The sequence below is a fragment of the Salvelinus fontinalis genome, chromosome 9 (assembly GCF_029448725.1).
Source record: "Salvelinus fontinalis isolate EN_2023a chromosome 9, ASM2944872v1, whole genome shotgun sequence".
In the NCBI taxonomy this organism is placed as follows: domain Eukaryota; kingdom Metazoa; phylum Chordata; class Actinopteri; order Salmoniformes; family Salmonidae; genus Salvelinus; species Salvelinus fontinalis.
The window spans coordinates 17,211,184-17,236,994 of record NC_074673.1 but is presented as its reverse complement, the minus strand read 5'-3'; the positions used below and the strand labels follow the sequence as shown (position 1 = coordinate 17,236,994).

The 25,811-nt window shown below is 44.1% G+C and overlaps 1 protein-coding gene across 1 annotated transcript; it reads right to left on the bottom strand.

Moving 5' to 3' along the window:
- Positions 1 to 290: 290 nt before the first annotated feature.
- LOC129862177 (metallophosphoesterase MPPED2-like) lies at positions 291 to 24,075 on the bottom strand. The gene is made up of 7 exons (XM_055933580.1): positions 23,765 to 24,075; positions 22,560 to 22,808; positions 21,040 to 21,221; positions 18,529 to 18,754; positions 2,561 to 2,676; positions 1,713 to 1,826; positions 291 to 1,497 (listed from the first exon to the last, which is right to left on the bottom strand). Exons 2-7 carry the CDS (start codon positions 22,739 to 22,741, stop codon positions 1,388 to 1,390), a joined length of 930 nt encoding a protein of 309 aa, XP_055789555.1. The 5' UTR covers positions 22,742 to 22,808; positions 23,765 to 24,075; the 3' UTR covers positions 291 to 1,387.
- Positions 24,076 to 25,811: the final 1,736 nt, after the last annotated feature.

Below are 25,811 nucleotides of genomic sequence, written 5' to 3'. Positions count from 1 at the left end.
TTGTAATTGATTGCTGAATTATGGTCACTAATTAGTAAGAAACTCCCAACACCTCGTTGTCTAGGGCTTAACTGAAAACCAGCCTGCAGACACTTGGCCCTCTGTGGAATGAGTTTGACACCCCTGGTGTACAGTATTAGGGACTATTTGTCATAATGATAAGCAGACATTTCCCAGACAAGTGATAAAGAACAATAGGTCCAACTAAGTTTTAGAAATAATTTGGCAAATAAGACTTTTTGATGATATGAAGAATTCACTAAGGTAAAACACAAAACAATTTATAGCTATTCAACAGGTAAAAATCTTTCAATTTTATTTGCATATAAAGGCAACTAAATTCATCAAGTTAAAAAAGTTTCATAAACCAGGAAACTAAACAGGCATTTACAATGACAGAAGACTACCGTTGGCAACTTGTTTTGTGCTAGCAAGATAGCATTTTCACATAGTGCAAAAATCTGAGAAAAAAACAAAACAATTAGCAAAATTGTACTTTAGAGGGCATCCCAAATATTTTACAGCTGTTGAATATCGATACAAATCTTAAAGTGATATTAAAATGCCTGATTCGTGCATGTTGAAAACTCACACAAGCACTGACTCACATGTACTCCATGGAAGATGGGGTCATTAGGGAATATGCAGCATCTGTTTTCAATTAACATCAAGTGAAAGTGTTCTTTACAGCTGATTATTCATAAGATGGGAATGAACGGTTTGATGTCAAACGGTACCACAAGACTGGCCAGTCAATCAATGACCTTGACTAGAGAAAAACACAGTTAAGTTCAGTAGCCAAATGTGGTCGAACATTGCAGATAGTTCCACATAGCATATTTCTCTCTGGACGTTCCAAAACGTTGCGCCCCAGATGAAGGGAGATGATGCACCAGTACACATAAAGCTCCTACACAAGTGTGAGAGCACAAGAGATTCATCTATACTGGGTATATAATAATTGGACCAATTTCATACAAATGTCAACATACAATTTCATTTCAAAGGCTTCATTTTTAACAATACACAGGCCTTTAACAGAGACCAAATAATTTAAGTTACAATGCCAAATGCATGTTCAATCATCATCATGAGGTCAAGTATTGCTTATGTAAAGAGTAATGTTACGGTCAGGCAGTGTACTTGCCTGTGAGGCAAGGCGCTTATCCATCTTCATAGAGGAAACAAAGAAAACAATGATACAGAAAACCAGCCACTTCAGCGAATGCAAACGAATGGAAAATATGGAATATTTTACAAAGATCATTTCATTACCAGAATCCGATTTTCATGCATTTTTACAAGCAGTTTACAAAAGACAAATATCTTGAAGATTAGCATTTCGTACAACTGAATTAAAAAAAATGCTGGTTTATTTTACGATGCTCTATGCGTTGGGCAGGTCAAATACGATGGGGGGGTTTGTGGGCTGGAAACTGGCTGTACAGGTGGAGGAGTTGATGAAATTTGTGCATCCATCCGTCATAATGCCGTACCCTGCAGACAGAGAACAAAGACATTAGACACCAGAGTCAAAACAGAGACAATAACAGGCACAGGATTCAGGATGAACTGATTCAGGATTAACTGTCATTCTTTAGAACAGCATACATGTTAAGAAGCGTTTTGCCTGAAATCTGACGACTTCCTAACATGGATGTTCAGTCCATTATAGAACCAGGACCATGGAGGTCAGAGCACAGAACACTCACCCTCATGGATGCCCCCAAAGGCGTGGAGCTTGGGTCGGACCCTCTGCTGTACTGTGTTCAGCAGCTCCACACAGCCCACTCTCTGCAGCTCCTTGGGAACCCAGTCCCGGAAACCTGTCCCAAACCACAACAATAGACTGATTAACACACTTGATTAACCTTTGCAAAGACAAATGAACATAGCAGAAATAAATTGAACATTAGCGTTTTCATTCATAACATAGTGAAACAGGTCAGACAAACTAAGGGCGACATTTTCCATATCTTAACGTTGTTGTATAAATGCACAGATAAACGCAAAGTTTTAGACACAATCTGTGAAGTTTGCCATTATCCTCAAGCACTTTATCAGGAAGTGAAACTCTCTGCGAGAGTAAATGGATGGAATGTTTTAAATAACTAATCTCAATGATTTAATGTAATGAAGGTGTGCTGGAGAATCGGAATTACACTAGAAAACAATGATGCGGTATTACCGTTATATGTGCTGTGAATGTTTGAATGGATCATATAGGCGATCTCAGTGCTGTAAATGAATTACAATTTGCTGATGGTCACAAAGAAAACCTGTTCAGTTGGACCTGATGTGACACTCCCATTCTTCAGCTACACCTACACACCGTTTTATAGAGTCAAAAAATACCAAACTCGTCACTGCAGTCTTTGAAGCTTGTTGCTCATTTTAACGTAAGAAAAATGTCACCCTCTCTCTGCTTCCATTTCTTCCAGTAGTTCAATGAATGAGTGACAGTAACTATACTGGCAAATTCATAAGTGCAAGCTGTTTTAGCAGTCTTTGGGAAAGGCTGTAGAATGGGGTGTTTTGGGGTTCTATGAAGTCAACTCACCGAGGGGAGGTCCGTGGGTCATGAGAACATCTATGCCCTCCGGAACCTGATTCCACTTGTCCAATAGAGACTGGCCGCGGGGAAGGTTAAAACCCCAGCCATTAAACCACGGTGTCCTGTAGGAACACACAGTAGAAACAGTTAAAAGAAATATACATCACACACACCTGCACAAGAGAGAGAACTAGGGGGGAGAGAGAGAGAGGGGGGAGACAGAGCGTGAGGGGAAGAGAGGGAGAGCGCGGGAGCAGGGAGGCAGAGCACCCGAGGGTGGGGGTGGGGGGGGGGACAAGGAGCACGAGGGGGAGACAGAGGGAGAGCGCGCGAGCGGGGAGGCAGAGCCTCCGGGGAGGGGGGGGAGAACAGGAGACAGCCAGCCATTGAGGGAGATAGAGGGTTATCGCACGACTAGGACATTCATTCTGGCCCGTGCCACAGCATAACAGAGGTCATCCAAACACTGGAAATGGATTAAGCTGTCAGCACCAATGAGAAGAAGCATGTTAATAAGAGTTTCATGTCTCCCCTGGGACCCTGGCCTCCTGACACACAGCAGTATGTCTGTCTGACTACTGCCTTTATTTACCGACAGCCAGGGCACATGGAGGTAAAGAGATTGCCCCGGCCGTAATGGACAGACAGAACGGCACACGTCAGGCCAAGGTCACGGCTAATTCTGGCCAGAGCTAACTGGAAGAGGTTGGGGAGACGGGGGGAGGAGGGAGGGGTCGAAGTGGAAGCTATTTGGTCTGGACTAAATGAACGCTGATAGCTGCGGCTATATGACTGATATGGCCCGCAGTGCATTCATCAACCTGTCTGAACAGTCTAGGCTATACCGTGATGCAGGGGGAGATCTCTCTGGAGGGTTCAACACAGGGCTGCTGCCTAGGGGGACATTAACCACATACAAACACTGCAGATTGATACTTCCCTTCAGATCAAAGATGTATTTCACGCCAAGAGCCATTCCAGTGCAGGTGAGGCTCTGGGCCAAGTTTGAGACTCACACACTGTCTGATTTAGCATCTTGCACATTTTCTATAGCTTTAATCAAGATGAAAACAAAACTAATACCATGCCACTATTGCCAAGTTAATTTCAAATGTACATAAAGGTTTGTATGGTCTTGTGTTACATACAATATCAGCATTTCTGTTACAGCCTCCACTGTGCGGTAGCAAGGGTCTGACATAGCCATGCACGGAGTAGCTCACAAACAGCCCATTCATATTGACTGCACCTTTATACACTATATATACACAAAAGCATGTGGATACCCATTCAAATATGTGGATTCAGCTATTACAGCCACACCCGTTGCTGACAGGTGTATAAAATCGAGCACACAGCCATGCAATCTCCATAGACAAACATTGGCAGTAGAATGGCTTTACTGAAGAGCTCAGTGACTTTCAAAGTGGCACTGCCATAGGATGCCACCTTTCCACCAAGCCAGCTCATCAAATGTCTGCCCTGTTGGAGCTGCCCCGAACAACTATAAGTGCTGTTATTGTGAAGTGGAAACGTCTAGGAGAAACAACGGCTGAGCCGCGAAGTGGTAGGCCACACAAACTCATAGAACGAGATCCCCAAGTGCTGAAGTGCGCAGAAATCGTCTGTCCTTGGTTGCAACACTCACTAGTGAGTTCCAAACTGCCTCTGGACGCAATGTCATCACAAGAACTGTTCGTTGTGAGCTTCATGAAATGGGTTTCCATGGCCGAGCAGCCGCACACAATCCTAAGAACACTATGTGCAATGCCAAGCATCGGCTGGAGTGGTGTAAAGCTCACCGCCATTGGACTCTGGAGCAGTGGAAACACGTTCTCTGGAGTGATGAATCATGCTTCACCATCTGGCAGTCCGACTGAGAAATCCAGGTTTGGCGGATGCCAGGTGAATGCATAGTGCCAACTGTAAAGTTTAGTTGAGGAGGAATAATGTTCTGGGGCTGTTTTTCATGGTTTGGGCTAGGCCCCTTAGTTCCAGTGAAGGGAAATCTTAACACTACAGCGAGCCAGGCCTAATCGTCCAACATCAGTGCCCGACCTCACTAATGCTCTTGTGGCTGAATGGAAGCAAGTCCCCGCAACAATGTTCCAACATCTAGTGGAAAGTCTTCCCAGAAGAGTGGAGGCTGTTATAGCAGCAAAGTGGGGAAACCAATTCCATATCAATGCCCTTTATTTTGGAATGAGATGTTCGACTAGCAGGTGGTGTCCACATGCTTTTGGTGATGTAGTGTATTTTCCTCCAGGCTGGGCTACACTGCCTTCTCCAACCCTGTGATTCAAAGCAGAACCTGTTCTGTGTTACACCTGGATCTCAGTGCTGACACCAGCGGGTAGATAAATCCTGCGTTTCCCCAGCGTCTCTCTTGTCGCTCTCCAACCCAGCAGAGCAAACATAGACGAGATATGAACAATGAGTTGTGCTGCTCAATATGGAAGCCAGTAATAGCCAGGATGTGGTGGTGGTGGGGGGGGGGGGGGGGGGGGCATGCTCCCCAGGACCTGAGGGCGCTATTATGTTCCCATGCTGAGAGGGAGGGGGAGTAGGAGCAGAGGGAGCAGGAGGGGGGGGGGGGGGGAGGAAGCAGGAGAGGGGGGAGAAGAGGGAGCAGGAGAGGGGGGGGAGAAGAGGGAGGAGGAGAGGGGGGGAGAAGAGGGAGGAGGAGAGGGGGGGGAGAAGAGGGAGGAGGAGAGGGGGGAGAAGAGGAAGCAGGAGAGGGGGGGAGAAGAGGGAGCAGGAGAGGGGGGGAGAAGAGGGAGCAGGAGAGGGGGGGAGAAGAGGGAGCAGGAGAGGGGGGGAGAAGAGGGAGCAGGAGAGGGGGGGAGAAGAGGGAGCAGGAGAGGGGGGGAGAAGAGGGAGCAGGAGAGGGGGGAGAAGAGGAAGCAGGAGAGGGGGGAGAAGAGGAAGCAGGAGAGGGGAGCAGGAGAGGGGGGGGAGAAGAGGGAGCAGGAGAGGGGGAGAAGAGGGAGCAGGAGAGGGGAGAAGTGGGAGCAGGAGAGGGGGAGAAGAGGGAGTAGGAGGGGGGGGCAGGAGGGGGGAGGCGGGAGCATAAAAAGTGGGATTAGGAGGGGGAGGGGAGTAGGAGAAGAGGGAGGGGAGGTGGGAGGAGAAGAGGGAGTGGGAGGGGGAAGGAGAAGAGGGAGTAGGGGGGAGCAGGGAAAGTGGGAGCAGGGTGGAGGATAAGAGGGAGGACAAGGGGGGGAGGGCAGGGGGGAGGAGAAGAGGGGGCAGGAGGGGGAATATTGTGGGTAGGAGATTGTGGTTAGCTTGACCACGTAGACACAAGATTAGCTGTGTCTTCTCCCACCCTGGCTGTCATCACTAGGCTAACTGATTGACTACCTCTGGGCCATTCCGACTGTATTCCGACTGTAGGCATTGTGATTTAAAACATTGTTCTTTTTTAAAGCTAATGATCCTCTGTGGCCAAATCATGCTTTCTGGTGTAGTAGCCTATTATGAATTATTTTATTTACTTCTGTATAGACAGGAGTAGGCTAATTAGGGTATACAATTTTTGCAATTTAATTCAATTTAGGCTACTTTAGGGAAAACTTAGCTGATGGACGTGCCATCTATGTTTGTAGAGTGTGTGCTCATTTGCTCATAAATGTGTGCTCATTTGCAGTCACATTTAGAATTTTTCAATAGGGAACACTAAAAGCTGCTCATTGAAATCATTCACGTCGTGACTTACTGAATGGTGAGAGTAAGAGTGGTCATGGTGGTTTAACGTGAGTAGCTTGCCACAGCCAGCGACAGCATATTTGAATAAGTAAATAATCAAAAGTACACTTCACAAAGCAAGCAACCCTGTCCTCATCACACTCTCACTTGGTTAACATTAGCTGGCTAGCTAACCAGCAATGAAGTAAGGCTCTATCTGGCCAGCAAGGTAGTTAGCAAGCAAGCAATCTGTGCTAGCAACTTACACTACCGTTCAAACGTTTGAGGTCACTTAGATATGTCCTTGTTTTTGAAAGAAAAGCAAAAAATTGTGTCCATTGAAATAACATCAAATTGCATGTTGTCCGGTCCTCTGGCAGTCTCTATGGGGGTACCACAGGGCTCAATTCTCGGGCCGACTCTTTTCTCTGTATAAATCAATCAATCAAGACGACACCATTCTGTATACTTCTGGCCCTTCCTTGGACACTGTGCTATCTAACCTCCAAACGAGCTTCAATGCCATACAACACTCCTTCCGTGGCCTCCAACTGCTCTTAAACGCTAGTAAAACCAAGTGCATGCTTTTCAACCGGTCGCTGCCTGCACCCGCACGCCCGACTAGCATCACCACCCTGGATGGTTCCGACCTAGAATATGTGGACATCTATAAGTACCTAGGTGTCTGGCTAGACTGCAAATTCTCCTTACAGACTAATATCAAACATCTCCAATCCAAAATCAAATCTAGAGTCGGCTTTCTATTTCGCAACAAAGCCTCCTTCACTCACGCCGCCAAACTTACCCTAGTAAAACTGACTATCCTACCGATCCTCGACTTTGGCGATGTCATCTACAAAATAGCTTCCAATACTCTACTCAGCAAACTGGATGCAGTTTATCACAGTGCCATCCGTTTTGTTACTAAAGCACCTTATACCACCCACCACTGCGACCTGTATGCTCTTGTCGGCTGGCCCTCGCTACATGTTCGTCGTCAGACCCACTGGCTACAGGTCATCTACAAGGCTATGCTAGGTAAAGCGCCGCCTTATCTCAGTTCACTGGTCACGATGGCTACACCCACCTGTAGCACGCGCTCCAGCAGGTGTATCTCACTGATCATCCCTAAAGCCAAAACCTCATTTGGCCGCCTTTCTTGAAGTGAATGCACCAATTTGTAAGTCGCTCTGGATAAGAGCGTCTGCTAAATGACTTAAATGTAAATGTAAATGTTTCTTTCCAGTTCTCTGCTGCCTGCGACTGGAACGAATTGCAAAAATCTCTGAAGTTGGAGACTTTTATCTCCCTCAACAACTTTAAACATCTGCTATCTGCTCAGCTAACCAATCGCTGCAGCTGTACATAGTCCATCGGTATATAGCCCACCCAATTTACCTACCTCATCCCCATACTGTTTTTATTTATTTACTTTTCTGCTCTTTTGCACACCAGTATCTCTACTTGCACATGATCATCTGATGATTTATCACTCCAGTGTTAATGTGCTAAATTGTAATTATTCGCTCCTATGGCCTATTTATTGCCTACCTCCTCATGCCTTTTGCACACATTGTATATAGATTCTCTTTTTTTTCTTTTTCCCCCCTACTATGTTATTGACTTGTTTATTTTTTACTCCATGTGTAACTCTGTGTTGTTGTCTGTTCACACTGCTATGCTTTATCTTGGCCAGGTCGCAGTTGCAAATGAGAACTTGTTCTCAACTAGCCTGCCTGGTTAAATAAAGGTGAAATATTATTATTTTTTTTTTTTTTAAATCAGAAATATAGTGTATTGTTAATGTTGTAAATGACTATTGTAGCTGGAAACGGCAGATTTTTTTATGGAATATCTACATAGGCGTAGAGAGGCCCATTATCAGCAACCATCACTCCTGTGTTTCAATGGCACGTTGTGTTAGCTAATCCAAGTTGATCATTTTAAAAAGGCAAATTGATCATTAGAAAACCCTTTTGCAATTACGTTAGCACAGCTGAAATCTGTTGTGCTGATTAAAGAAGCAATAAAACTGGCCTTCTTAAGACTAGTTGAGTATCTGGAGCATCAGCATTTGTGGGTTCAATTACAGGCTCAAAATGGCCAGAAACAAAGAACCTTCTTCTGAAACTCGTCAGTCTATTCTTGTTCTGAGAAATTAAGGCTATTCTATGCGAGAAATTGCCAACAAACTGAATATCTCAGACAATGCTGTGTACTACTCCCTTCAAACTGGTTCTAACCAGAATAGAAAGAGTGAGAGGCCCCGGTGCACAACTGAGCAAGAGGACAAGTACATTAGAGTGTCTAGTTTGAGAAACAGACACCTCACAAGTCCTCAACTGGCAGCTTAATTAGTAGTACCCGCAAAACACCAGTCTCAACATCAACAGTGAAGAGGCGACACCGGGATTCTGGCCTTCTAGGCAGAGTTCTTCTGTCCAGTGTCTGTGTTCTTATGCCCATCTTAATCTTTTATTTTTATTGGCCAGTCTGAGATATGGCTTTTTCTTTGCAACTCTGCCTAGAAGGCCAACATCCCGGAGTCGCCTCTTCACTGTTGATGTTATGACTGGTGTTTTGCGGGTACTACTTAATGAAGCTGCCAGTTGAGGACTTGAGGCATCTGTTTCTCAAAATTTGCTACATAAGTCAGAATCAAGGAGGTCGGTCACATATATTGGTGATCAGTGAAGTTTGCATCCCTAAAATCAGTATTGGACCTAAAAATCCTATATCAGTTGGGCTCTACAAATGGCCACTGGATTGATGCAAATAATGATGGTTTTCCCAGGTAGGCACAGGCTACTTGCATTTCCATATACCCGAATAGGATTAGGCTATCAGTAACATCGTTAACGGCTACGCAAATTGTACGGGCACTCCACACACACAGGGGTATTCCTCTGCCGTTTTTTCCTCTTCAGAAAGTTGGTTAATTTTTGGTCAATTAAACATTACTGTTTGAATAAATAATGATAAACAAAAAATGTGTCGCACTGCCAGGTCGAACAGTCTTGGTCACAGTATCGAACCCTGAAATAATGCTGGGTCCTAATCTGAGTGCCTGGACCTCTTATTTAAGAGGCCAGTGGCAGCTTGATTGTGATTGATAGCAGAGTAAATAAAGCCCAGTGCCTGCTTTAGCATGCAGCGTGTTGGGTTATACACAGGGGTGCAATCTTTCACCATTGCTAGGCTAATGTTTCTGCTGGCTGACTCCCACCCTGACCCCCGCAGCAGGCAGGCAGCAGACATTAAAGCCCTGAAATAACAGCCACTGTCTGGACCTGCTGCTATATGATCATCACCTCTCTCCCTGTCATTACACACACACCTGTACGTGTGCGCACAACACACACACACACAAGATTAGCTCTGACAAGGTCCTCTTATTCAATATGGCAACCCTGTTCAATGTACACAACAAGCCAGCAAATCATCTGTTTGATTTGAGCAGTATCACCACTTGAGCTTGGTGACCTGTCAGCTGAACGTGATACTGAATGCAGACATGGCCCAGACAGTGCCCAGACCTTTTTAACTCTAAAACAGTGCACCAACCACACCCCTAGCTTCAGGATATTTATGAAAGCGGCCAGGTCAGCTACTCTAATGCACTGCCCTGCGAGTACCTCAACTTTCTCCAATCTAAAAGGGCTACTGTAATCTTCAAATATGAATCACCTCAGTCAGGACTATGTGGGGGTTGTACTAGCACTAGACTACAAGAGAAGGGCATATGGCTGTCTGGCTGTAATGTTGAACAACTCAGCTGCAGCAGAAGTAGTACTGAGAGGGAAATGAAGGGCCTGGGGGATTACCGTCTGTCCAGTCTGTCTGTAATGCCATGGGCTGCTACACTACCTAGGAAACACGTGTACTCAGTCACAAATGTCGCAAATGCTGCATTCTGCTGTGCACTGGCCTGGACAGATGTCCTAGCTTCTGGCAGACACGAGTCACCTTAGACGTCACCGTGCCATGTACTCAGCCAGGCTTGTTGTGACACTGCACTGGTCCAATCACCCACTCAACACTACCAAGAAGCTGCTATTCTAAAGCACCCTCCTCAGTGTCAATGTCCGTTTTCCTTCCTTCATTCCAGCCTGGTAGTGATCATCAGTAGGCTATACACCAAGGTTCCCCAACTAGCAGCCCGCGGGCAGTGGTCTCATTTGGCCCCAGAGTTTTTTCATTTCCATTGTTGGACACCAGGAAATTAGCTCCAAGTGATTTTAATTGAAAATAAATATGTTCCCAAGTATTCCCACAAATGTAAGCAAGATTTGCAATGATTATGCTTTAGTCAAACATCATATATATTTGGGCTTCTTGCCGTCAATTTGCAGTCTACAAATGATTTGTAATTATGTTCTGTCCTCTTGACCAAGCACTCAACAAAAAAACTTGGCCCGCGTCTGAATCTAGTTGATGATCTCTGCTATACACAGTTCATACCACATCAGTCATCTCATCCAGGGTCTTTTCTCCAGAGATAGCTCAGGATGGGTCTGGTTAGTCAAATTAGCCACTTAATATTAATTCTGGTAAAGGGGCTCTACATGGCTCTGGTTGGTTATTTCACAGGTCATTACATTGTGGTGCTAGACGGAGGCTGATTAAAGCACTTGTGATGTCCTGTAATAAGCTGTATGGATGATGATGTTTTTGGGGTAACAAGCTCTAGCTGGCTCCTGGGTGGTGGATGTGGTTGGGTAATAGCAAGGCCTCTTACCCCGACTGACACATACATGGACTGAGGAGGGCAGGCTCATTGAAACACACAGCGTGGAGTAATTGGTGTAAGCAGTGGGATTTTTACCTGACCAAAGTGATATAGAGAAAAAGCCAAAAGGTACTGAGTAATATTAAGAAATGCTATTGATGGAAGGACTGTAGTGTGGAAACCTACCAAAAAACAATTAGGCAACAACAAATTCAATCCATTTTAGACAACTTTCTGGACAAAACGTTCCACTGTAATAGTGAAGGTGTAAACGTGGCAGTAGAAAATCTTAACAGTATATCTGACCTCTCAGCTTCCCTATCAAATCTAAAAATTTCAAACAGAAAACCGAAGAATATGAACAATAATGACAAATGGTTTGAAGAAGAATGCAAAAACCTAAGAAAGAAATTGAGAAACATATCCAACCAAAAACATAGAGACCCAGAAAACCTGAGTCTACGCCTTCACTATGGTGAATCACTAAAACAATACAGAAATACACAACGGAAAAAGAAGAAATCAGCTCAATGTAATTGAAGAATCCATAGACTCCAACCACTTCTGGGAAAATTGTAAAACATTAACAAACAACAGCACAAAGAATTATCAATCCAAAATGGAGATGTATGGGTAAATCACTTCTCCAATCTTTTTGGCTCACAAAGAACAAACAGCAAAAACATATACATGATCAAATACAAATTTTAGAATGAACTATTAAAGACTACCAGAACCCACTGGATTCTCCAATTACCTTGAATGAACTACAGGACAAAATAAAAACCCTCCAACCCAAAAAGGCCTGTGGTGTTGATGGTATCCTCAATGAAATTATAAAATATACACAGACAACAAATTCCAATTGGCTATACTAAAACTGTTTACATCATCCTTAGCTCTGGCATCTTCCCCAATATTTGGAACCAAGGACTGACTGATCACCCCAATCCACAAAAGTGGAGACCAATTTAACCCCAATAACTACCGTGGGATATGCGTCAACAGCAACCTTGGGAAAATCCTCTGCATTATCATTAACATCAGACTCGTACATTTCCTCAGTGAAAACAATGTACAGAGCAAATGTCAAATTGGCTTTTTACCAAATTATTGTACGACAGACCACGTATTCACCCTGCACACCCTAATTGACAAACAAACAAACCAAAACAAAGGCAAAGTTCTCATGCTTTGTTGATTTAAAGAAAACCTTCAACTCAATTTGGCATGAGGGTCTGCTATACAAATTTATGGAAAAAGTGGTGTTGGGGGAAAAACATATGACATTATAAAATCCATGTACACAAACAACAAGTGTGCGGTTAAAATAGGCAAAAAAACATTTCTTCCCACAGAGCCGTGGGGTAAGACAGAGATGCAGCTTAAGCCCCACCCTCTTCAACATATATATCAACAAATTGGCGAGGGCACTAGAACAGTCTGCAGCACCCGGCCTCACCCTACTAGAATCTGAAGTCAAATGTCTACTGTTTGCTGCTGATCTGGTGCTTCTGTCCCTAACCAAGGAGGGCCTACAGAAGCACCTAGATCTTCTGCACAGATTCTGCCAGACCTGGGCCCTGACAGTAAATCTCAGTAAGACCAAAATAATGGTGTTCCAAAAAAGATCCAGTCGCCAGGACCACAAATACAAATTCCATCTAGACACCGTTGCCCAAGAGCACACAAAAAACTATACACACCTTGGCCTAAACATCAGCGCCACAGGTAACTTCCACAAAGCTGTGAACGATCTGAGAGACCAAGCAAGAAGGGCATTCTATGACATCAAAAGGAACATACAATACAACATACCAATTAGGATCTGGATTAAAATACTTGAATCAGTTATGGAACACGTTGCCCTTTATGGTTGTGAGGTTTGGGGTCCGCTCACCAACCAAGAATTCACAAAATCGGACAAACAAAATATCTTCTGTGTACAACATAAAACACCAAATAATGCATGCAGAGCAGAATTAGGCCAATACCCGATAATTATCAAAATCCAGAAAAGAGACGTTAAATTATACAACCACCTAAAAGGAAGTGATTCCCAAACCTTCCTTAACAAAGCCATCCCCTACAGAGAGATGAACCTGGAGAAGAGTCCCCTAAGCAAACTGGTCCTGGGACTCTGTTCAAACACAAACAGACCCCACAGAGCCGCAGGACAGCAACACAATTAAACCCAACCAAATCATTGAAAAACTAAAATATAATTACTTGACACATTGGAAAGAATTAACAAAAAAACTGAGCAAACTAGAATGCTATTTGGCCCTAACAGAGAGTACACAGTGGCAGAATACCTGACCAGTGTGACTGACCCAAACTTAAGGAAAGCTTTGACTCTGTACAGACTCAGTGAGTATAGCCTTGCTATTGAGAAAGGCCGCCAAAGGCAGACCTGGTTCTCAAGAGAAGATAGGCTATGTGCACACTGCACACAAAATGAGGTGGAAACTGAGCTGCACTTCCTAACCTCCTGCCAAATGTATGACCATATTAGAGACACATATTTCCCTCAGATTCACAAAGAATTTGAAAACAAACCCGATTTTGATAAACTCCCATATCTACTGGGTGAAATATCACAGTATGCCATCACAGCAGCAAGATTTGTGACCTGTTGCCACAAGAAAATGGCAACCAGTGAAGAACACACACCATTGTAAATACAACCCATATCTATGCTTATTTATTTTCCCTCTTGTACTTTAACCATTTGCACATCGGTTACAGCACCGTATATATACACATAATGACATTTGCACATCGTTACAACACTGTATATATACACATAATGACATTTGCACATCGTTACAACACTGTATATTTACACATAATGACACTTGTAATGTCTTTATTATTTTGGAACTTCTGTGAGTGTAATGTTTACTGTTCATTTTCAATGTTTAGTTCACTTTTGTATATTATCTACTTCACTTGCTTTGCCAATGTTAACATATGCTTCCCATGCCAATAAAGCCACTTGAACTGATACAGACAGAACCACTGGTGTAGTGGTTGTCATAGCTAGTTACGACTGTGTCATAAGCAATTTGATAGGCTTGGCCATTACATTTGACAATTTAATCATCTCGATTGCTAATTAAAAAATATATATATGAAAGCGGTTTTGCAGATATTTTTTTTGGGGGGGGGGGGCATTGAAACCAGATAAAACCCTAACCATTATTCAACCTGCCAAAGATAGGTCAAAAGGCCTAGCCTTCTGAATCCACTGTGGCCTTGTGGTAGTCTGGAGCTTATCCAAAATGGTAATCCTCTGAATAGAGGGCAGGCATCTCCTCCTCTGAGGGTGTTCATCCCACTCCTAATCTCAACCTCTCCCCTCCTCTACCTCTCCCTGGGCTATGCTTATTGTCTGTCTGACCCGCTCTTCTGCCTGCCCCCTCCCCTTGCCTGCCCCCCTCAGGCAGCCTGGCCTCTCTTCCTGTGCCCCAGTTTGACCTGCCTGACTGCCTAATGCTGGGTGAGCGTGAAAGCCTCCAGCGCTGCACTGCACTGCAGTCAGTCAGTCAGTCAGTCAGAGCTGGGGCCAAGCAGGGCAGTGCAGAGAGATCTGAGAAGTGCAGCACTGCACTGCAGTCAGTCAGAGCTGGGGCCAGAGCAGGGCAGTGCAGAGAGATCTGAGAAGTGCAGCACTGCACTGCAGTCAGTCAGAGCTGGGGCCAGAGCAGGGCAGTGCAGAGAGATCTGAGAAGTGCAGCACTGCACTGCAGTCAGTCAGAGCTGGGGCCAGAGCAGGGCAGTGCAGAGAGATCTGAGAAGTGTAGCGCTGGCGACATGAGCAGCTAATTAACACTGACGTGCAGTTTGCACCCCTGGGCCAAAGGTCACTTTTACAATCAGTGATGTCAGCACTCAGCAGGTAAGGCCTCGCAGGGGCCTGTAGGGCAGGGTAGAGTAGAGCAGGGTAGAGCACGGTAGAGTAGATCAGGGTAGAACACAGTAGAGCGGAGGGTAGAGCAGAGCAGGGTAGAGTAGAAAACCGATGTAATACACACACACTAGACCGAAAATAACATGCACATATATTGCGCTGACTGTTGCAAGACACTGGTTGCCACAGTATCGGTGAATCGCAAACCATCGGAGGGCCCTCCGAGTGAGTGATTTGTGATTCAGCCTATGACTTGAGGTCAGTCCCAAGTTGTTGTGACTAGAAAGAGGGTTTTCACACATTGAGCAATAGTAGGAATTTCCACCAAGTAATGCTGAAACTGGAGCCCTTACCCAGGGAGTTACAACCTCATTTCAGAGTCAGATATGGCCTTATTTATTTCCATAAACAGACAGTTTATTTGTGGCTAAGCTCTCACACTGTTGGCAGTTAGTCAGGCAGCTTTCCATTCCTATCTATCTGCTACACAAACAGACAGGAAATCAAAGCTACACATGACAGTGAGACCAGTCTCCCAGTCAATAAAGTACATTACCAGCCCAGCATGGGTGTCCATGTGAGAGATTGGGGGAAATGCAGGCTCAGAGCTATGCTGTCCTCACTGACCCACACACACACAGTGGAAGTGCTTTAATGGCAAACACACACTGAAGCGACACACACACACGACTCTGCTATGGTTTCCATGGCAACATAGATCCACACTTTCTTTGTGGCTCTGCCTGACGGGCTCTCATCCAATGTAAACCCAAAAGGTCACATGACCAGTGTGTGTCTGCCGCCATAAGAGGATTAGAGGAAGTCTTTGATTTTCTAAAGCCAGACTCAGACTGCCACCCTGCTCTGAGCTAGCCATGCTGTCTACAGTATAACACCTCCCCCTGCTCTGAGCTAGCCATGCTGTACATCCAGATCCTTGCCATCCAGGACCTCTATACCAGGCGTTGTCAGAGGAAGGCCCTAAAATTGTAAAAGACTCCAGCCACCCAAGTCATAGACTGTTCTCTCTCCTACCACACAGCATGCGGTACCGATGCACCAAGTCTGGAACCAACAGGATCCTGAACAGCTTCTTCCCCCCAGCCATAAGACTGCTAAATAGTTTACCAAATAGCTACCCGGACTATCTGCATTGACTCCTTTTTCAATAACTATTTTGAATCATCACATATGCTGCTGCTACTGTTAATTATCTACTGAATTATGTTGCCTAGTTACTTGACCACTATCTATATACAAATATTTCCCTAAATTACCTCGTATCCCTGCATATCAACTCGGAACTGGTACCCTATGTATATAGCCAACTTATCGTTACTCATTGTGTATTTATTCCTTATGTTATTATTTTTTAAATGTCTCTCTGCAGTGTTGGGAAGGGCCCATAAGTAAGCATTCCACTGTTAGTCTACACCTGTTGTTTACCAAGCATGTGACATAACATTTGATTTGAGATGGCTACTGTGGTCATGTTACTGTATATCTGCCATGAAAGGATGAGGTATTAGCTATTCAATTCTACTAGGAGACAAGGAACATTTTATGTAAATGCGAAGCTTAAGTCTGCAGACAGACATGCTATCTGGCTAAAGTCTGTTGCAGTGCTATCAGAAGTGTCTAGAAGTCAAGGTCTTGAATTTCTGTCTTTGACAATCACCCCCCCCCCCGGGCGGGGGAAATGACCTCTGATCACTAGGCTCTGAGGTGACAACGGTTACTGTGGCCTGCTGGGAATGCAGTCCCTAAAGGGGGTGCGGGGGTCAGGCCCAGGGTTTGATCCATACGCTCCAACAAAAGAACCAGAACGTGTCGGAACAAAAGCCACTTCCTGCTGGAGAGGCTCAGAGATCTGGAAAATAGCCCCTGTAATGACGACCACAGAGCTCTACTACAGACCTCCCATCATGCATCTGGGTGGCTGGTTTGCTCCCCTTCCAAGATAATCATTTGATTCAGCACTACTCTGTGACTGGAAAGCTATGTTTCTGCCCTCATTGTTGCCCTTTCCTGTCTGCCTGCAATGTGAGAAACATTTCTTTATCACCAGGATATCCAGCATCTTTGAAGTGGCAAATATATGATTAAATCATGCTAGAAGAGCTCCCACCTCAAGACGGGAGGGTTAACCCCTGAGAATGAGAGTTGGGCTCAGGACGCAAATATAATATAATAGTGACTGAGCCAGGTTAAGGTATGAAAACCTAAAAGACCAATTCTCTCACTGTCATCATCATTACACCTGGTCAGACTGTCATTGTCAGGGTAGTCATACCTATTCAGCTGGGACTTGAAGAGACAAAAGCCCCCTAAACCCCTCTCTCCCAGAACACACGTCCAGCGACTGATGAAGAACAACACGGGCAGAGGGGGGCATGTGGTTCACAGAACATTATTAGATCTGGGATTGGGGGAGAGAGAGCCTGTAAAAGGAGGTGTGTGTGTGTGTGTGTGTGTGTGTGTGTGTGTGTGTGTGTGTGTGTGTGTGTGTGTCAGCCAGCCAGCCAGCCAGCCAGCCAGCCAGCCAGCCAGCCAGCCAGCCAGCCAGCCAGCAGGGAGTTGTGGAGGTCAGACTGACACACAATGGCCTGATTCCACTGCTCTGGCCTCGACCCTCTCCAGCCACCCAGGGCCTTGGTACAGCTAGCCAACCTGCCTGTCCCTGTCCACCCTACTGGGGAGAATAGGACAGAAATACCAGGAATGGGGATAACGTTCGGTTAGCTCTATTCATTACGTTACGTTTTGTAACTATAGCCTCAATATCCCCTTTTGAAAAAGTGTCTCAGAGGAATAAATATAGAAAATATGGAGCAGACACAACATTCTAAAACGTATCAAAGCATCATGCGATAGGCCTACATCGAAACTCTTCGCTTGATCTCTTAGAAACCCCTCCGTCTGACTTCCTAATCCAAACAGAGATCACTCATTCAGCAGTGACACCGTAGTACGGAGGGAAACTAGAAAAGCAGTGGGTGAAGGGTTAACTGGGCCCCAGACTCAGCGGTGTGGCTGGCTGAGGATATGGGTGTGTGATGACATAACAGTCTGGAGCCGAGTACACTGTAAGTACATGTCTGTCTCCACGGCAGCCTGTAGCGTGTCAGGACATGCCCCAAGTCTAGGACAGGAGGACACGGCTGGCACTGACCCACACCCAACTAACCACAGACGTCTCTCTCTCACGCACTCTGTGTCTAATAAAAGACATGGAGTCCCTGTCAGGACTCAGGACAACACAAGGCAATCCCCTCAATGAGGTATGGCAATGGAAGAAAGCAATAAGGAATGTAGAACTTAGAAGCAGTGAATAGCATGGGCTAGGTCTGCAGTGTTTCATATCCACCATGGACACACACGACTAAGAAAAACTCAACTAGACTCATTCAGGGACTTAATAAGCAAGCAAAGAGAGTGGCCACACAAAGTGTCATGACCTCTACTGTATGTAAAGAATATTTGAGCAACCCTGGCAAACTCAGGTACAGTGATCAGTGTCACTGAGGCCATATTATGCAAAAGTCTGTCACTCAGCGATTAGCCTCTATAGTCACTGTATCTTAACACTATCGACTACAAGTAAATAAGTCATGATACTTATCTCAAGACAAGAGAGCAACTTACCATGGTGCCCCATATATGCGGAATCCCTTGACTGTGACCTCAGAGTCCTGCAGGTAAGTACAGTTAGAGAGAAGGGCCTGAACATCGTCAAAGTCCTCTGGTCTCAGCTTAGAGACGGAGGGAAAGCGATAGTAATCCTGCTTGACCAGCTCAGCCATGAAGTCCTTGTCAAACGTCAGTTCATGGTTCCCTGCAATCACCACCTTGAATTCATAAGGTAGACTCCCTGCAGGAGAGACAGCAGGAAAGACATGTTGAATATGGATGGGATAGATAGCTTTCTGTTACTGTTCAACATAAGGCAAGTAACATGTTCAGAATATAAACACTACATAGCTTTGGCCAGTAGCATGGTCTCTAGGAATACCCCAGTTGGTGAATCAATATTCATTCACTAGAATAGAAACTTGCCTTTGAGAGGTTAAGGGAATGGTCCATGAAAGTAAAACGCCACAAATGAAAAGGTTAAGGCTTCTTGACCTCCTCAGACCAGGGTGAACTTTTCTCCCCTCTTACAAAAGAGCAATAACTGCAGATAAAGACCTCAGCCAACGCACATCTCAGTCAACAAAGGGGAATTTTACAATTTTTCATTTGACCTTTTTACTTTCTTGGAGAGAGGTCCTTTGTCCCAGTTACCTCTTATATTACCGCATCAGTTCTGTATAGGGCTCAAATTGAAAGCTCAACTCTATTTTCTCTCGGCTGTAGGCTAAAATGTATTTCAAACTGAGGAGGATGGCAGTGTTTTAATGTGTGGCCTTCAAGGAAAGTTACTTCTTCCTTTCTGCGGATTCTTAATTTCAAATGTTTAATTTACAGTAGTAAATATTAAATAACGTCAAAGCAGACAATTTTTATGAGGAGAATAGTTTTTGCTTAAATAAGGAAGTCCAAATTATACCAAATACGGTTGGTATAGTAACTTACAGCAAATAACCTTTTTAGTCAAGATAGAGGTTACTGTACAGTATGCTGAGCACGGCCGGCACGCTCATTAGGCAGGATTAGGCCACCGCCTATGGCGGCAGATTGACGAGGGAGACATTTTCTGAGCTAAACTGACCAAGACCTCCAACAACAACAACACATAAAACCTCACATAATTCTGCCCAAACCCAATGACAATATATCTCAACCAGTGGCAAAATGGGCTTTTAAGCCCACTGATACCGCCCTGTGATAAACAGTGCCCACTTTGTCAAAGGCAGGGGCGCAAAATATTTTGCTTGTCCATTCTCAGTTTGTCTCTGCAGGGTGCTGTTGGAGAGACGCATCGTTGCGGTGCTCCTCCACGTTACGTCAACAAAATTATCAAACATCAATCATGTAGCAGATACAGGATATAGTGGAAAGAGTATGGGGCCTTCTCTGTAGTCTATAGGCTGGAGATAAAATCTATGACAATATAATGAGACGCACACTTTTTACATCATGTAGGTTTCTCCAATCAAACGAGGGATGGCGCCCAATCAAATAAAAAAATGTGCTGTCATGTTAACAAACATATCCTTAAAACAGGCCAAAGTCAAATGGATCATATGGAATGGAAAATCAACTGTTGTCCAGGAGTTTCACCCAATTGACATGATCAGTTGCATTTTTTATTTTACCTTTATTTAATGAGGCAAGTCAGTTTAGAAGAAATTCTTATTTTCAATGACGGCCTAGGAACAGTGGGTTATCTGCCTTGTTCAGGGGCAGAACGACAGATTTGTACCTTGTCAGCTCAGGGATTCGAACTTGCAACCTTTCAATTACTAGTCCTACGCTCTAACCACTAGGCTACCCTGCCCCCGCATCAAGCTTGTATCTGTACATTTTTGGACAAGCTGATCATAGCAATAAAAAAAACAGTTCTGCATTTCCCGCTGTGTAAACACATCGCAAACAGGCTCACATTAACTCCTGATAAAGTTGGGCAGCTGATATTCAGAGCTTAAGTAGACAAATTGATTAGCAACGTGAATCAGGCCTAATAAAGCCAATGCAAAAGCCTGTTTTACAAATGGTGGGCCTACCATTGCAGCTGACAAAATTCAATTTCAGGCAAAACTGTAGGCTACACCTCAGTAAGCACGGACCGACGCCGATGCCTTTTGGACTTCTCTTTTTGGTTCAGATTTGGTGCAGTCTAGACTGGTCTTCATTTGAATGTCCAGGAACATTGATTTATGGTCCGGACCAAATCTGAACCAATCACTAATGCACTTGTTTGAAATGAGGTTCTCCTTTACTGGCGCATCGTCATGCAAATTGTTTTATGTTTGTTTGGTTCAGATTTTATCCGGTCTGGACCAGCCTTGATTTGGGCCAAACATAGACGTCCATAAAATACATATTTTCACCTTTCATTCAAGAACCTAAATTTAACCTAATTTCAACACCTGGAAAATGCATATTTTACACGTCTTTTCAACATCATTTTTGGTCTGGCCTAGGGCGGCAAGAACCGTCCCTGATGCTGAGGGCTCAGAGCAAAAAAACAGCAGTGTGTGTGACTCTCTTTACCTAGCCAGTCATTGAATTTCTTGACCTCAGAGGGTAGGCCCAGTTCAGTGAAGTCCCCAGTATGAAGAAGGACATCCCCGTATGGCATCTGGATCCCATCTGTCCTGGAGTGTGTGTCCGACACGCAGACGAAACGTGTATGACCGGAGGGTTTAGGGGTGTCATAGGGAATGGGCTCCACCCTGTCATCGAAGAGGGACAGCAGAATCAGTGTATGAGTTTGTGTCAAATTATTAAAGCAGCCCTCCATTTGAAAATGTAACCTAGGTTGTCAATGTGTCATGTGCAGCAACCTCCAATATAAAAAAATAATATTATTTTATATTGGAGGAAAATAATATTACAAATAAAACAGCCTTCTCTAAAGATGTCTAAGGAATCCCAAACTGGAATTGGCCATCCAACCTTTAAGCTAGTGCAGGTCCCTCATAAAGTCTCACAGTTGCCTTGTCATTGGGAGCCAGGCAGTGATTGTGAACTCATGTGGAATTTTGGGCTGCCAGGGCTGGCCAACTGCCCAGCTGCGATGCATGGAATCATGCTGGCAAATTATAGATTTAGCTGCTAGTTTGAATGAGTCGACCAAAGTGTTTTAATGCAAATCATCACAAAATCCAGGAGGTTATTGATTACTCCCTACTCTTGCCATGTGTCCATCAGATATTAATGAATTACCGTACCTATATCTCTATCACTGCTGACTTTGGCTTCTTCCGTTAATTACACTCTCCACTGTCCTGTTCTAAAATGCTCCATCCAATTTGATTACTATAGCTTCAATAAACAATTTAACTGATACAAGGTCCACCTCGCTGTTGTACTGAGACATCTGTCCATGCTCTAAGACTAACAAAGAGAGCGCAGATGTGATTTAAAAACTGCAATTTAAAAAAAGGTTAATCGTGGACTAAGTGAAAAACACTGGTTAACAGAAGTCCTGACTTCTATAAAGACAGCATCTGTCTTACACCTTTGTTTTGTCTCTGCTGGAAAAGCTAGTTTTGTGTGTCAGTCAGCCAGCCAGTCAGCCAGCCAGTCAGCCAGCCAGTAGCACCTGCCTCCCACTCTGACCACCCCAGGCCCCATCCCATCCACAGCAACACTCATTACATCCTAATGATTAGAAGTCAATAGGGAAGTTACTTAGAATTGAGCTGTGACCCAGAGGTCAAAGGAGCATTGTTAAATAGCTTATAAATCCACCTCACCTCTGACCTCCGTTACGTTAATAACATGAAAGGTGGCTTCCGCCTCACACACTTTAACCTCACACACTGTAGGTTATTTGACAGGGCACTGAGGATAACCATACATGTTTAAGTCATACTCCATCTATTCAAGACAAGCTAATGTGCGCTGAGAATAGAGCACACAGAAGGTATGGTGGTGGATGTTATGAGGCCAGATGTTTACTCTTTTGTTTGAACACATTCATCAATCAATCCTCTGTGCACTGTAATGGCCCATCAGATGAGAAAGAGATAGATACAGTGCAGGTCTGCGGCTAGATAGATACTCACATGTGGACATGGGGTGGTTGGAAGCGACTCTGGTTGATGTTGTAGTGGGTGAAGGCCTGTGTGGGGTTGGAGCTGTACTCGTCCACAGTGACAGTCACCTTGCCCTGAGAGGGAGGGTTTCTGTGAGCCATGGCTCTGCTGCTTGGGACATGGGCAGTTAGTTTACCAGGATCCAGAACCATTTTAGGGAGTGGGCATCATTCAGAACAGCCCCGTTCACTAACTCAGACCCACCGGCCCTCTGGACAACTGGCCACCGCAAACAAAAAGAGAGGAACACACCTCAAAATACAGTAATTGTGCAGCAGACATGATTACAAATAATGTGTTGCTGTAAATGACAGCTTTAAGTGAACCACTTGTGTTGTACAAAAACAACATCAAGAAGACACCCAGAATTATAAGAATTATTCAACCACTAATACCAGAAGAGGTGATACACTTCCATATTTCTCGCTAATGTCTTCTGAAGTGTTGATAGATTTTAACTACAGTAGATAGGATACAAAACAAGCTTGAACATGAAACATTTAACAATACTGTAACATCAGTAGAAAATATATAATATCAAACTACTGTACGCATTGTGTTCCAATCAAAAGGCTTGAAATAACCCAGGCCTACATTTTTTTTTACAAATGTAAAAGTGACAGAGTGAATTGATACAATGTAACCACACGAATTGTAGTTGCTGTATTGGCCAGGTGACAAAACAGTGAACTTAAACCACACCACTTTTGTTCAATACATTGGAAACTGAAAATTAAAACATAAAAACTACCCAGACGAATTTAACATTAGCCGGTTAGCAGCGGTGCAGAGTGCAGACAGACATTTACTATCAGTCAACTGTAACAAGCAGATTATCTACAAGCTGAACTGTAAGAGGATATTTTACATAAAAACATATGTTCCCTCTAATTTTGGTTTCACGCTGCAACATTTGGAAAAGGTGATTTTTAAATATATGCACCATTTCTACCAATCAGCCTAAAGACACAGAAGATACTAAATTGAACCTCTCACCCGATATTACAAGATCGTGTTCTTCCTCATTTATTGTAGGCCTATTCTGCATTACAGAACAAAATACAAACATAAACCAAGCTCTCTCATCTACAATATTACGAATAGCAACATTTACAGCCTCGACAGAAACCTCTGTATCCGAATGGCTCGTAAATGACAAATCACCCCTAACCCACCGCTTTGTGCCTCGTTATTTTTTCCCAGCGATGTTCTTGCCAAACGGGTGGCGAGTTCCGTTCATCCGGTAGATATGTTCTCGGGGTTAGCTCTCTGTCTATGTTGTCAAAAACGCGGTCCCATAGATAACGCAGACAACTTGGAGGTCTTGAGAGGTGGAGGTCGTGGCTAGCAGGGCAGAACCTTCGACCCTGGGAGACCCTCGGCTGGCTCTTGAGGAAATGCGACAGAAAGCCAACGAGCGAGATAGGAGCCTCGATGTGAGAAGAGAAGGGGGGGAGCCCGAGAGAGCGGAGCAGTGCAGCGCGAGTCTGCGAGAGGACTGCCACCGGGGTCAGAGAGCACACAGTAGGCTACAGAAGCTCAAAGCCAAGGAGGGGACTGCACTGGGACAACTGTTAGTAGAATTGTAAATAGGATTAAAAGCAAGCTATTTTTGAACCATTCATATTTTTGGATAGCCTACAAATGGGCTCACATAGCCATAGACTACCTTTGTTGCCTAAGAAGTTTGAGGGTTTTCTTGCACGTCTGTTTAAAAAATAGTCGGTGTTGTATTGCACTATATTTTAATTGTTAAAACGTATTATACAAAATACGACAATAATTAACATTATACAGAATAAAATACACATTTGAACTGTTAAATGTAAGGTCCTACATATCAGTGTAAATTAAAACAATGATGTGCACTTGGAAAGGATAAGAAAACAGGCTATACATTTGTGAATCAACTGTTATGACCTGTTGTACTGCATGTTGCTTTCTTAATGCATGCAGTGTCCTCAATCTCAATAGCAGCAAAGGAGAAATGAAAAAATAACACTATTCTTCAACTAGTCTATATGTATACATGAACAACAGTGCATAACATACAGTATGTTGGTGTGCTGTGTGCAGAGTCTTGCGATCCTATGCAGTAAGAGTTGAGGTGGTATAATCTCCCAGAGGAAGTGATTAGGTCTAAGTGCTGTTATGTGGCCCTGTTCCTTAATGTAAGGCCCCTTCAGCAAACAAAAGATGCATTATTCTGCTTTTCTACTGACACACGGGTGCATGACCTGACTTCATGCAATTACCTCATACTTATATATTTTCATTTAGTTGTAACGTATTGTAGAGGAAAAAATGACCTTTCCTTGTTCTTACAAGTTTTTAAATGTATTTCAGTTTTACCTTAGTGTTGATTCACATTTTAGCACTTCCTAGATAACAATATCGGGTGCTTTTCGATGTAGGTGTGTGTAAGTGTGTATGTGACAGTTTGTGTGTGACAGTGTGTGTTTGTGTGAGTCATGCAGTGTGCACAAGGATGGGTATTTCTCTAAGCCTTCATATCCTCTCCTCCTTTTCTCCCTCTTTAACTGTTGTCTTAGTGTGTGAGGATAGGCTGAAGGGAATCAGTTCTATGGCAACCAGACTGGTGAGTATTTCATGCCGTCTGTCCATGTCAAGTGATGGTATGCCACCGTCAATGCTCTTTTGAGAAATTTGTGGTTTCGCCGAGGGGTTGCATGGTTCAGTTAAATCTGTTGATGGCAGAAAATGCTCCTGAAAATGGACAGTACAGTAATTGGGGCGGCAGGTAGCCTAGTGGTTAGAGTGTTGGACTAGTAACCGAAAGGTTGCAAGATCGAATCCCCGAGCCGACAAGGTACAAATCTGTCGTTCTGCCCCTGAACAAGGCAGTTAACCCACTGTTCCTAGGCCGTCATTGAAAATAAGAATTTGTTCTAAACTGACTTGCCTAGTTAAATAAAGGTAAAATAAATCTAGAACATAAGGAACAAAAACAGCTTAGCAGAAAAGCCAATCTTAGCCTTGAAACCATGCTACGCCATGTTATATTTCTTCAAAGCTATCTACATCAGTGACAGTACAGTCTCCTGTATGGGAATAGATGACCCTCAGTTGACCTCAAAAATAATAATTAAGTGAACTTATCCATAATGCTAGGTAGAGAAATCAATAGGCTTGCTGCTCACACAATGCAGTGTGGCTCTTTCAAGCAGCAGTGGTCTATGGGTTAAGGAAAGCCCTGGCGGA